Consider the following 13,580-nt stretch of genomic DNA (forward strand, 5'->3'; position numbering starts at 1 on the left):
TCTTCTCCTCCCCACAAAGGGGAAACATCTGATCCTGGCTTCAGTGAACCTCCAGTAGAAGGCCTACCTGGGGACTTTTCCTGCTGCCCAAGCCTATGGCCAGCAAAACCCAGGGCAGGCAAACCCAGGCTCTTTAGGGTAGAGAGGGGGAAAGGGCACCGTAGCAGGAAAGGAAAAGGGGCCATGCTAGAAACCCTCAACCAAACCACTCAGCCAGCCACCCAGCAAACCCCCCAGGTCAGCAGAAACGTGGCCCCAACACACCTTCTGAGTTGACTCCTTTGAAGAGGGGAAGACATGGGAAAGAACCACTGTCTTCACAGTGGGACCAGGTGATGTGTCCTGCTTCAGACATTATCCGAAAATCTAGTGATGGGGAAGATGAATGTTCAGAGGTTTAAACTACACACAAACCAGTCATGGAAGTTTGAAAGATATTTATTTAAAAACAGAAAAAGACTTTGGTATTTCAAAACCTAACAATCACCAATCACTAGAAAGTTAAAACACCTCCCCCCAAAGCCCCAAAGTACAAAACCACAGATCTCCACAGGGTCATAAGAAAGAGCAAACTTGGGGATGACAGCATGACCTGCACCCTCCACACAGTCACTTCAGCTGCGCTGGGGGCCCAGGCCCGGCCACAGGGCCGTGCGGGGCCTCCAAATGCCACTGAGGCCTCTTAGATTGAATGTCACCATCAAAACTCACTACCTAAAGTGGATGTGAAAGCCATCCAGCAGAATCTCAACAAAAATAAATTAAAAATTCATTCAAGAAAGAACACATTAAATTAGGAAAAGAACACAATCTTTCCTAGACAAGAGTCTTCAAAAGAGGGTCTACTTCCTGGGACAGAAGACAGGGGAAAGTGGAAGGAGTGAGTTCAATGTCAAGTATTTTCCATTAGGTTCACTTTATTGAGTGGAAAGCTTACAGAAGTCCACGGGCCCCTCCCCGCCCACTGCCCACGTGGCTCTCCTTCCTTCCAACGCAGACCCTCAAGTACACACACATGCTTCCTTCCACGTGGCTGGCTTTCCCCAACAAGGCACAAAGGGTGGGTGCTTCCGAAGGATCCCTCGTTCGTAGCAGCGGGACTTTCAGCGCTGGGTGTCTTGTGCAAACCATGGCTGAAAGCAGGACTGTTGGTTCACTCAGACACTGGGATCTTCCTGTTCAATTCACAAAACAAGTGATTACTGTTCACTGCCAACCCCTGTGGCCAGCTAGACATGTCAAGGGAAGCTGGCTACGGAGACAAAGACAGTGGCACCCACTCAGGCTCTGACCCAGCCCTGCAAATAGCTGCTGGCCCAGGGTCATGCTATGCTACCATGAACTTGGGGGTCTGTGGGCTCCTGGGGCTGACGTGGAGGGTTCACTGAGCTCTGCTCTGGCATGGCCCAGCTTGAGCTCCAGCAAATGAGCAACACGGGTCAGTAACCCATAAAGGTGGTTTGGCCTGTGTCCCCGACTGTGTGGGGAACCAAGTGTGCATGCCAGAGCAAGGGCAGAGAAGCCACCAAGGTGCGGGTGAAAGCAACCCCCTCTGTCAACAGAGACAGCAAAACCCACACAATGCAAATTTAGCACCTGTTCCATCACGGCAGTTGAGAGAGGGCTAACTCTCGGGGGAGGCTTCTGCACATTTCTTTCTGATCTGACTTTCAATTTGTTCTTCAAGCTCCAGGAACTCGGACCTGCCTGCCACCCTTCTCCCGCTCCTTTGGGTCATGTACTGCTTCCTTTTCCAAGTCCTGGCCTTGAGCCAGAAACTAGAAACCAGACGCCACAAAGCTTCTCTGTGGATGTGATGGGACCTTTCTCCTGAGTGGGATCCAGGGTCTTTGACTACCTGGGATCACAGAGCTGTCCCTCTCTATTGTCACTACAGTTTGACAAGGGACATAAGAGGAGAGAAGAGAAGGCAGGGGGAGAGAAGGGGAGGAATGGGTAGGGGTGGAGGGATAAGGGAGAAGAGGTGGGGAAGGAGCGAGAAGGAGAAAAGCTCAGATCCTTCTGAAGCATTTTCTTCTACGACTGCTGACAAGGGACTCCCTTCTCGTCTCCTCCTGAGAAATCCAGTCAGAGAGAAAGCTCAGAAGGCTGGCTAGCAGGACAGAGCAGGCAGCCTCGTCCTGCGACACCAGCACTGACCACCAAGATACAACCCAGATGACAGTCCCACAGCAAGTGGGGACAAAATCACAGCTTCCTGGGGGCGAAGATGTTTCAGGAAACAGGAGGGGAATGATACTGTCCTGGTGTCCTGGGCTGACAAGATGACCACCTCAGACTGAGGTCTAAAGGCAGGGAGTGACCTCTGAACGCAATAAACAGGCCCTCGCGGGGAGGATGGGGGTCCCACCCGCAGTTCAGATAGAGGCTTCCAGTCCTTCTAGGGGTCTGCTGCGGTTATTTGTAAATGCTGAGATTTACAGGGGTGCTGTCTGGGGAAGCTGTGGACTCATCTATGCACACAGCCTTCCCTTCCTTGTGCTCCCCCCTTGGAGGTCACTTCCTGACATCCTCTCCACACACACTTACTCCCCTCTCTCTGGTGTTGAGAGCTGAGGGCATCGGCTTGGACGGCCACCCTACCCCTCCAGGCCTCGCTACCCTCGCCGGGCCAGCCCCATCCTAGAGCCAGGACTAAGAGCAAGGCCGCAAGCCCATACCTTACTCCTGAAGAGGGGCTTGGCTCCGGGCCCACAGTACTCGTTGTAGATGAGCTTGAAGAGGAAGAGGTGGAAGAGGGTGATGAGGGAGGCCACACTGAACCAGAAGAGGAAAGGCAGCCCGGGGTCTTGCTGGGCCATGTGCTCGTCGTGGGCCAGGATGGCCTTGAGGTGCAGCGTGTGCCGCAGGTCCTGCAGGTGCATAAGGTCGGTGGAGATGTACAGCAGCGGTGTGATGGGCTGTGTCACCATGACCGAGAAGGTGTGGCCCTCGGGCGCTGAGGTCAGCTCCACGGGTTCATCCATGCAGCCCGCCTCGCAGGCGTAGATCTTGACAGGCTGGCCGCGGGACTCCATGGACACGTGCAGGTAGGGCTTGCCTTCAGCATCCGCAAGCACGGCCAGGTTGATGTGGTCGTTCTTGTAGCGGATGCCGTGCAATGCATAGCTGTTGTGCAGAACATCGGGGTCAGCCTGGAACTGGAGGTGGTTCTCTGTGAACTGCAGACCCCCGAAGCTAAGCACCATGCCCTGCAAGATGCCTGGAGCACCCACCTTCACCAGCCCCTTGCAGCCACGCTTCTGGAGGGTCAGCTTCCACAGGTCAGAGAGCTGCAGGATCTGCTGGACGGAGGACAGCCTCCCTGGCCAGAGGTTCTCAGCGTGCATGGTGGCATGGCCACTGAAGCAGTGATCTTCGTAGTTGAGAGTTGACTCCATCTGGTCTCGCTCCCTGTGGCTCAGGGAGGGGCTGAGCAGTGGGGCTGGTGAGCAGGAGAGCATGTAGTATAGCGTCAAGTTCACAGTCAGGCCAGATGGTGTGTGGGCATCAGTGATCTTCTTCATTTCCACTCCTGTAACACCACAAAGGTTGGAGGTAAAGAGGGAAGGCACAGTCAGGAGGCAAGGTCGTGAAACAAAGATTAAGAGCAGCAGAGGAGTGAGATTTTAGGCCCTAGGGATGAAGACAGCAGTTCCAGTGTCCTTCAAGTACGGGAGAAAGTCATGCCTGCCTTATTTATGTAACCAACTTGAGCCTGTGGGCCTGAAACCTAAAGTCCCATTAAAAAGCAGTGGGGCCTCCTGCCAGAGCAAGAACACAGACTTAGCCAAGACCTGTTGCCTCTACTGTCTGGGCTCCCTGCACCAGAACACTGCCAATGAGATGCCCTGGCTCTATCATCTCTCTCTTCAGTCCTGTAGCTTTAAATGACCCTTCCCAAGTTTTCATGAATTTAGGTACCATACATACATACATAGGGTACATATGGCTATCTCCCAAATTTGTATGGATTCTAGACTCAAACAGCTAATCTCCGGCTTGGTGTCTGCACCTGAACTTCTGACCAACATTTTAAACCTGACATGGTTTGAACTCTACCAGCCTCAAACAAAGCCTTCCCTAAGTTGTCTCCAAGCAACTGGTCACACCCCCCAAATCCAGGAGTCATCCTCAAGTTCTCAATGCCCACAGCCAACCCATGGTAAGTCCCAGCAGCTCTGCCTCCAAAAGTAGCAGGATCTATTGGCTTCTCTGTCTCCAAAGTCACAACCCTGGTCCCAGCCACCTTCCTCTCTCACTCCAGCTAAAACCTCTTACCTAGTCTCCGAGCATCCACTTTTGCCCTTGCTAGTTTATACTCTGCACAGAGCAGCCAGAGAGATCTTTTAAAAATGTATGTCAAATCACACCTCTGCTTACCATCCCCACCAAGGGCTACAAGGCTCTTTAGGATCTGGCCACACTGGCCACTCAGCCAAACCTGCTCCTGCTATAGGGTCTTGGCTCTTGCCCCTTGCAGTCTCCAGGCTTAAAACATCATCCTCCCAGACTACATGGCTGGCTGCTTCTTGCCATTCAGGTCTCAGCTTAAGTGTTTCCTCTTCAGAGGCCTCCCTGACAATTGGAGCTAAATCGAGGCCCCATCACCCCACACTTTTACTGTCCATACCAACCACTCTCAATCACATTTTTCTTTTATTTTTTGGCAGCTGGCCGGTATGGGGATCCAAACCCTTGACCTTGATGTTAGAAGACTGCACTCTGGGGCCGGCCCATGGCTCACTCAGGAGAGTGTGGTGCTGACAACACCAAGGCCACAGGTTCGGATCCCATATAGGGATGGCCGGTTGGCTCACTGGGTGAGCGTGGTGCTGACAACGCCAAGTCAAGGGTTAAGATCCCCTTACCGGTCATCTTTAAAAAAAAAAAAAAGAAGGCTGCGCTCTAACCAACTGAGCTAACCAGCCAGCCCTCAATCACATTTTTCTTTTCCTTTTCCCTTGACCTTGGTATTATAACACGGTGCTCTAACCAAATGAGCTAACCGGCCGGCCCTTCCATCACATATTTTTAACTTTTCTCCACAGCACTTTCTACTCTAAAAATTTGTCTACATTAAATTTTCACTATTCTGTTGTCTGTCTCGTTCCAAACCAGAATTTATGCAAGCATCATAAGAACAGGAACTTTGTTTTGTTCACTTCGGTATGCACCGTGCAGAGAGCAGCCCCTTGGCAGAAGCATTCAGTAAATACTTGTTGAACGGACTAAACTCTCTCTGAGCAACCAAACATAAGGGTCCAGAAAACAGGAACCCTGCAAACCAAAACCCCTCTCTCATCTACAGCAGGATTTTCTTTTATTAAAGTCAATGGGGGAAAGAATATTCATTTGGCAGGAACATTCCTACCTGCTGATAGAAGAGATTCTCCAGCCTCCCCATGAAAAAACTGCAGCCACAATAGCCAGGGAACACCTCAGACTAGTGGGGGTCATGTAAAGAAGCCCACGCCTGTCACCAGGCAGACTGGTGACATGAGGAAACAGTCTGGGGATCTGCCTGCTGGTTTACTTTTTATGAACTGAACCTAAAAAAACTTCACTTTGCTCGCATCAGGCCTCACCTACAAGAACAAATAACAATAAGACCTGACCTTTACACTAGATTTTTCATTGAACTCTCATAAAAGCCCTCTGGGGTAGGTGTTGTTATTACTGAATACAGGCCCAGAAACATTAGGTGACTAATCTAACGCCAGACAGATACTAAGTGTCTGAGCAAAGATTCAGGCCCCTGGTCAAACGCCAAGCCTGTTTTAACAATTCCACCACCACCTTCAGCGTCACCTCTGCACACACCTTGGAGGGACATCTCTAGGGTGGACCGTGCACACCCTGGTGCAAGATGTGGACTATGGACAAAGCACTTGCCAGGCCTCACCTGGGCTGAAGAGCTGAGCCCAGAGGCGCTGGTGGTCCTGAAGTAGCTCAGCTGCTGGCATCTCCAAGAGCTCCAGCATTTCCTTCCGTGCCAAGTCCTGGAGCACCTTGAGCTCCTTGGCTACTTTGCTTTTGAGCACCTGGGGGTTAATAGGGTTGGAGACATGTACTACCCACAGCACGGTCTCATCCAGCTGTGTCTTGGGAGCCACCTGGAGCCGGTTCACTAGCTTCTTGGCAGCCACCACCACCAGGTGCACCAGCCCCGTGGGAAGAGGCGGGGATCGACCCGAGTAGAGGAGAAATTGATGGTCTCCGACCTTCTCCAGCGTACTGGTGAAGGCTTTGGGGACCGGGCCTGCAGTGGGCCCCACAGTCTGCAGCGCGGCCACGCGTTCCGTGGGGTTGTTGAGCTGGATGCGCTGCAGATAGACGTGGGGTCGGCCCCGGTGAGCCAGAAAGTCCTCTTGCAGCAGCACGCAGTCACGGCCGGACCCCGTGGCAAGGCCGGAGGCCGAGGCCGGTCCAGGGACGGCGGCCGCAGGGCCGGAGCCCGGGGTCCCGAGCTGCAGGCAACGCACCCGGCGCAGCAGCCCCTCCCGCAGCAACAGCACTGCCTCTCCAGCTTCGGCCAGGGCGCTTAGCGGGCGTAACTGCACGAAGGGCACGAAGTCCGGAGCCACAGCGGGCTCCCGCTCCGCAGGGGTTACCCACAGTCGGTTGGCGGCCACGTCTAGGGCCAGAAAGCCGTTGGCCACCAGGGCTGGCACTCCAGGGCCCAGCGGTACAGCCTCGCCGCGCTCCCGCAGGCTGCGCCAGGGGCGGGTGGCCGCTTCCAGGCAGGCAGAGGGCTCGGCAGCACCCGGCTCGCCGCGGGCCCAGGGCAGCAGGTGCAGGCCGCCCGCCGCCCGCCGCGCCCCGGAGCCCGTGAACCACAGAAGCAGCAGCAGGAGGCCGAGCAGGCAGAGCAGACGGCGGGCCCAGCTGCTCGACAGCAGTCCCGGCAGCCCCTTAAGGCGCTGCTGCAGCCACATCGGGCCGCCAGGCGCGGGCAACGGCGCGGGGGGCGGCTGCCGGGCCCGCCGCCCAGCCCACCGGCCCGGCCTCCCGCGCCTCAGTCCCCGGCCGGGACCGCGGCGTCCACCCCGGCCCCCGCTATAGCCGCCCTAGCAGCCGCCACCACTTCCTACTCCCTCTCGGTTGCCTCCGGCCGTCAAGCGACGCCGGCCGTCAAGCGCCTCCGAGTCTTTTGCGACAGATGGAAAAGGGGCGGGCGGAGAAAGGAGGGGGCGGGCCGGAGAGCAGGAGGCGGAGCCACGGGGAGAGAGACAGGAGCCGCCGGAAGTGCGAGTGCGGGAGTCTTAGGAGAGCGGGAAGCAGCTAGTTCACTGGTGAAAGAAACGCCGAGTCCGCCAAACTGAACACGTGTAGTAACTAACCGTTCGCTGCTAATGGATTCAACAGCCCTAAGATTAAAAAAAAAAACAACAACACTTTATCGTTTCTGTAAAAATGATGATCCTCACTGCAAAAAAACTTGGAACAGCACGGAAAAGTACAAAAAAAGAACAGAAAGTAGCCATTGGAAGCCAGACTTCCTAGGAAATATTTTGTTGACAACTCTTCCAGATCTGTCTGGCCAAATGTACACCATATGGGACACAAATCCATCTCGGGACTGTCCATGCCACACCAAGTCGTCTTCTTGATGTCAACCTTGAGTTTTAACTTATTAAATAACACAAGATACTAAAGTCTAGTACTTTGAAAATGCCTTTAAGTTGTGAATCATCAATGCAAAAGAGAAATTTTGCTTTGTATCTTGGGAAAGAATTCAACAGGAGCACAGGGATGGACAACGGGTGATTGTTTCCATTTGGGTTTCGTGACATTCCAAAGCCAGACAGTGCTTCCCAATTGGTGGAAATTAAAGGGTCACTTGAGTTGATTTCTTGTGTTCTGTGAGCAGACACAGAAGTGTTTGCCGAGGTTGAGGACCAGCACCCAGTTAGAAGGTGACTGTCCAGGTGGATCCTATGTAGGCTTTTTTTTTTTTAACTGGCATAAACCTATTTATTCGTATTATTAAAAGTGCAATAGAAATGGAAGCTACATTAGTGAAAAAGGAACTCGGGAATGAGGTTATTAAATATAACTTAATGCATTTTAAATATAAATACCATGGGGCCGGCCCGTGGCTCACTCGGGAGAGTGTGGTGCTGATAACACCAAGGCCACAGGTTCGGATCCTATATAGGGATGGCCGGTTGGCTCACTGGCTGAGCGTGGTGCTGACAACACCAAGTCAAGGGTTGAGATCCCCTTACCGGTCACCTTTAAAAAAAAAAAAAAATTGTAGCATATGACATACTTGCTTTTTACTTCTTTTACTTAAGGGAACAGCTTGGAAACTCTATTATTATTATTATTATTATTATTATTATTATTATTATTATTATTATTATTATTATTATTAAGCGGCTAAGCGCTGGTGGGAGGTGACAGCCCATCTGGCAACACAGAGTGTGGCCATCCCACTGAGGCCATTGCTCTTCCTTGGACCAACAAAATAAATGAGTCAAAGAAGAGGGCAAAAGCGAGAAAAGCCCCTCGTGGCATTGGGTAGCTGTCCCCCAGGCCAGCTCTTTCTGCACCTTCCCCGCAAAGCGGAGTCCTGCGCCTTTAACTGCTCACCAGCACGTGCAGCACGTACCAGCAGTAACATCTGGGCAGCAGCCACTGCTGCTTAAAGAGACAGGCTCTCCTTTTAAATGAAGCTTGGACTGGGTCCAAATTCTTCCTATTTGGTGAAGGGAACAGGAAATAGATACCAACGGGCAGGGCAGTCTTCACCACCAGAGTGAATCCTTTCTCCCAGAGAGGCCAGCAGCCTCCAAGATCGATTCCCCACGCTGATTTACAAGGACTCTGGGGACTTGGTTAAGGGGCTCCCATTGCCCAAGGAGTTTTTTCTATCCACTGTACATCACCATGGAGGTTCTCCTTAAACTCTAGCAAATGCGGAGTTACAGCTGGGTTCCAATGCTGCCTCCCTTACTGTGGTCCCACATCAGCTGTGTGAGGTCAAGCATACTGCTTCACTTCTCTGAGCCCTGGTGTCCTCGTTTCGCAAATGGAGTCAGTACTGTCTAACTCACAGGGTTGTTGTGAGCATGGGATGAGAAAGAGCTTGAAAATTGAACCAGCCAGCACACGCTAAATCTCCTCCCTCTGCTCATCTCTGCATTTCCTCCTCCAAAGTTCTGGAATCTCAGTCTGCATCCTCCTGAATCAAAAACATCCGGCGGATTTTGGCACCAAATCCTGTCCCAGCTGCAGAAAGTTCCAGCCCCGGGTCCCTGGGTAGAGAACCCAGATTCTGCCCACGTTGTCTCTTCCCTTTACTTGCCTTGTGACCTTGAGCTTGCTGCTGGGTCCCTCTGAACCTCACGTCTACCATCTGTACAATGAGCAAAGCTCTATACAATGAGATGATCTCAAGTTTCCCAGGGATTGTACTTGCCTTTTAAAAATAACATGTGTTGTTTTTGTTTGAATTATACAAATACTGTATATTTTTTTAAAAATGAAAAATGCAAATAAGGAAATAAATAAAAACTACCTGGAAATAATTGTGTGTGTGTGTGTGTGTGTGTGTGTGTGTGTGTGTGTGTGTGTGTGTATGATAAAATTATCCCACAATCTAGAAATAATCACTGTAAGCATTCGGCTGTAATTTTCTTCCAGCATTGTCTCTATGCATGTCTACACGGATAATAATATATTTCTACTGAGGGGGGTCATACTGTACGTACTGCTTTTTCCACTAAACACCATAGTGGTGGTGCGTTTCCCTTGTTGAAGCGGTCTGAGTGCCATCGATTTCTTTTCCCAGCACCTATACACGGCCTGCTCTGTGTGGTTCATTGACATCCATGACATTCCTCTTCCCCCACCCTCTGGCCTCCTACAGGGGAGCCCCCCGACTGGCACCCACTCCTCTGAAGCCTAATCTGCTGGAAGGGGAGCTCCTGGGATCCTGTCTGAGGTCTCTTCCAAGGAAGGGAGTGTTTTTGTCCAGAGGTGGATGACCCTAGGTGACATCTGGTCCAGGCATTTGCTCTAGAGACCCTAAAGTTGTTTGTTGGGCTCTGGGTGTCTGTGAAGAGGCCCTAAAAACTTTCATTCATTCATGTATTCATTTAACAATTAACCACAGGGGGCGGGCCCGTGGCTCACTCGGGAGATTGCGGTGCTGATAACACCAAGGCCACGGGTTCGGATCCCATATAGGGATGGCCGGTTAGCTCACTGGGTGAGCATGACTTTCTGGCACAGAGGTTTGTCTTCCAGGGACATAAAAGCAGATGAAGTGATTCCCTTTTTGGGTGGGGGGTGGAGATGTGCTTTCTGCATTTCGGCAGGAGAGTTGTGGATGCCTGTGAACACATCCCGCCCATCCTAACTCCTCGGGTTTGGGGAAGGGCTAATAAAATCATAAGAGCTGACTTACTGGGTGCTTGTCACCGGGGCGGTTGTGACAACATCATTAACCCGTGCAAGACCTAATTAATAGATGCTATTAGCAATCCGAGGCTCTCGGTTACTGAGACCATAAAGCCTTAGCGCAGAATCTAGGGTCTAGACATTGTGGTCTCGCTCTCCTGTCCCCTTTCTTCCTCCTGGTCGTAGTGAACTCCCTTGAAAAGGGAGGGAGGGCCTGGCGAAGGACCCGGGAGCCGCAGGGACAAGCCGAGGGACCTGCCCCAACTCGGAGAGGCCTCCGTCCGTCCCGGCAGGAAAACCCTTCCCCGGGGCCTGCGGCGGGGAGGCGGGGAGGGGTGGCGCGGCGCCGCCCCCGGGGCGGGCCCAGTGCGTGGCAGCGGGGCCGCCGGCTGGTCGCGAAGTTTCCATCCTGCCGTCGTCGCCGTCGCCGGACCGGCCGATCGTCCTGACTCCGGCCATGCGGCCCCTGCTGCTGCTGCTGCTGCTGCTGCTGTCCCCGCTGGGCTGGCTGCTCCTGGCCGATGGGAAGGGCGACGCCACGCCGGAGGGTGAGGACGCGGCAGCCGGGAGCGGGAGCGGGGATCCGAGGCGGGAGCGCTGGTCGGGGGCCGCCTCCGCAAGGACCGGGCGGCACGGGAGGCCTGGGCTGGGGAGGGGTCTGGGCTGCGGCCGCTTGTCCGCTTACTGGCCGCTGACTTGGACAGATTTCTTCCCCCCGGGGGCTGGAGTTCCCACATTCCGCAGCTGGGAGGAGACGGTGACAGCTGAAGTCCCATTCAGCACGGAGAGGGTCACATGATAACAGCATGCAGAATAGTAACCCACATTGGAGCTGGCTGTTCGATGGTTAGAGCCATGTGTTATAATACAAGGTCAAGGGTTCACATCCTCCTACTGGCTCGCAGCAAAAAACATATCATAAGAAGAAGAAAATAGGGCCGAGCCCGTGGCGCACTCGGGAGAGTGCGGCGCTGGGAGCGCGGCGACGCTCCCGCCGCCGCGGGTTCGGATCCTATATAGGAATGGCCGGTGCACTCACTGGCTGAGTGCCGGTCACGAAAAAGACAAAAAAAAAAAAAAAAAAGAAGAAGAAAATAATAATAGTAACCACATTGGCCACTGTGGATGGAGTACTTACTGTGGGCCAGGTGCCAGTTAAGCGTGATCGCTACCCTCAGAAGTGTTTCCTTCTATTATCCCCATTTTCCAGCTGGCGACACCGAGAGGCTCCAGAGGTAATTCATTTGCCCAAGGTCACACAGCGTGTGGGCCTTGGAACCAGGTGTCACCCCTCTGGCGTGTCTGGTTCCAGAGCCCAGCTCAGAGCCACTAGGCCTCAGAACCTCAGGGGCAGAAGGAGTGGCTCACATTTGTGGAGTGGTTTGCATTTCCACACATGACCTCTATGGTCTGCTCCGCCCCCTGCCAGGCTGGTCTTCCTCTGTCCAGTTTACACGGGAGGAAACTGAGGCCCAGAGAGGTGAAATGACTGCCCAGGTTGTCCAGCTGTGGGGTGGTTGGTCCTAGGTCTGCTGGACTCCCAGTCTAGTGCTCCTTCTACTTCCCCAAGGCAGCCTGGATTTCATAGTGTATACCACCATTTCCTGAGTACATCCTTAGTGCCTGATTGTGCCCAACGCTACACATCTCCCAGCAGTAAAGTTGGTGGTACTTAATATCCATGAGGCTTTGTGTTCTAGCCTGCAAAACGGGGGTGACAGTACCTCACTCCTAGAGCTCTCTCAGGGATTCCATGGGATGAGGCCAGTTGGTGAGAGTTCAGCTCAATACCTGGCCCCCTAAAGGCCCTTGGCTCTCCCAGGCCCAGGGCTGCCAGCTATCCCAGAGGGTCCCAGCAGGGCCGTAAAACAGGGCAAAAATCCAGTGAGGGTGTCACTGAGCATGGGGCTGGGCTGGGAGTGTGTGCAAAGGGCCTGCAGCCTGGGTCACTCACTAGCCAGGAGCTGGGTTCTCTATCATAGCCTTTTTGTTCTGGGTTTCTCTTCCCTCTATTTCTGCTGATATGGGCTCCCTCCACCCCAGACCATCCCAGGAGAGAAACTGCACCTGCCCATGATGAAGCCCAGAGATGTGAGTCAGAGAGGGACGAACTAGTGACAGGGCTTCAGGTGCCCTGACCCCCAGCAGGTGACAGGAGGAAGACAGAGTAGATACAAGGCAGCCCTCACAGAGGGTGCTATTGTCAGCGGAGGGCAGGATTCGGCATGCTGCTGAGATGATCCAGGTAAAGCACCCAGAAGATAGAAAGCACTCATTGATGCACGAGGGACAGCAGATGCCCAGGCATGGGTCAGGCCACTCTCATGTTGAGGCCCTTTGCTTTCCTTGCTCCATTTAGGCCCTTTGATAAGTGAGGAATCATTAGCCCCATTCTGTAGATGGGAGACTGAGGCCCTGGAAGGTTAAACACCTGGTCTCTGGTTGCCACAGCTGTTTGGAGGTGGAGTCATGAATGGGGATCCAATCCCACTGCTCATTCCTGCTGGCCCCACCTCTGGTTGGGGGAGCCGTCACCTGGAAATGCTGCTTGGGGTAGCCTACCCAGCTCCCCAGACCCAGAGGTGGGACCTTCAGGCTGCTGGACAAGAGGACAGAGTGGGATGGTCATTTTCCCTGCAGGCCTTGCCCGAGATGTCCAGTGACCAGTGTGACCAGGGGGCCACCTCAGCAGCCTTCAGAGAAGCCACCTCTTCCCTTCCCTTGGCAGGTGGCTGGGATGTGGTGGCTGTTGAGGAGTATTCGATTGGGGCAGGCACAGGAACCATGCCATATGTCCCTCTGGGGTGCAGAGAGGCCTGAGATGGGGAAGGAGGTTTGCTATGGAGTCTTGGAGAGTATGGTGGGTCAGGAGCTCTCAGCTGCGTGTCTGTCCCCTCACCTGAACACCCACGGACTCAGCACCTGGAGAGGAACACAGGCAGCTTTCACTTGTGGGGGCTCCCAATCAGAGGGAGCACGCAGAGCTCCTCACCTCAGCAGATGCCCGTCTGATGAGGGAAACACAGCCCTCTGCTCCCAGGGAGCCCTGTGTCTGAGGAGACATGGCCCTGTCCTGGGGAGCAACGTGGGGGACAGAAATAGGCCTTCACCAAAGCAGCATCCAAACAGGCAAATGCCCATAGAGGTGAGGGAGCGAGAGAGCCCAGATG

At 53.6% G+C, this 13,580-nt stretch overlaps 2 protein-coding genes across 2 annotated transcripts in view; one reads left to right on the forward strand and one right to left on the reverse strand.

Annotated features, from left to right (window-relative positions):
* Window positions 1-468: 468 nt before the first annotated feature.
* KIAA2013 (KIAA2013 ortholog) lies at window positions 469-7,108 on the reverse strand. Its single transcript, XM_063105456.1, has 3 exons — window positions 5,906-7,108; window positions 2,682-3,535; window positions 469-1,175 (listed from the first exon to the last, which is right to left on the reverse strand). Exons 1-3 carry the CDS (start codon window positions 6,936-6,938, stop codon window positions 1,158-1,160), a joined length of 1,905 nt encoding a protein of 634 aa, XP_062961526.1. The 5' UTR covers window positions 6,939-7,108; the 3' UTR covers window positions 469-1,157.
* A 3,681-nt stretch (window positions 7,109-10,789) lies between these two features.
* Window positions 10,790-13,580, forward strand: part of PLOD1 (procollagen-lysine,2-oxoglutarate 5-dioxygenase 1) — a 28,081-nt gene continuing 25,290 nt past the window's right edge. The window contains exon 1 of the mRNA XM_063104759.1: window positions 10,790-10,958. Coding sequence (XP_062960829.1) covers window positions 10,868-10,958 — 91 coding nt within the window. The 5' untranslated portion in view covers window positions 10,790-10,867. The remainder of the gene's footprint in view (window positions 10,959-13,580) is intronic.

This window comes from Cynocephalus volans, chromosome 8 (genome assembly GCF_027409185.1).
Source record: "Cynocephalus volans isolate mCynVol1 chromosome 8, mCynVol1.pri, whole genome shotgun sequence".
Classification (NCBI taxonomy): Eukaryota; Metazoa; Chordata; class Mammalia; order Dermoptera; family Cynocephalidae; genus Cynocephalus; species Cynocephalus volans.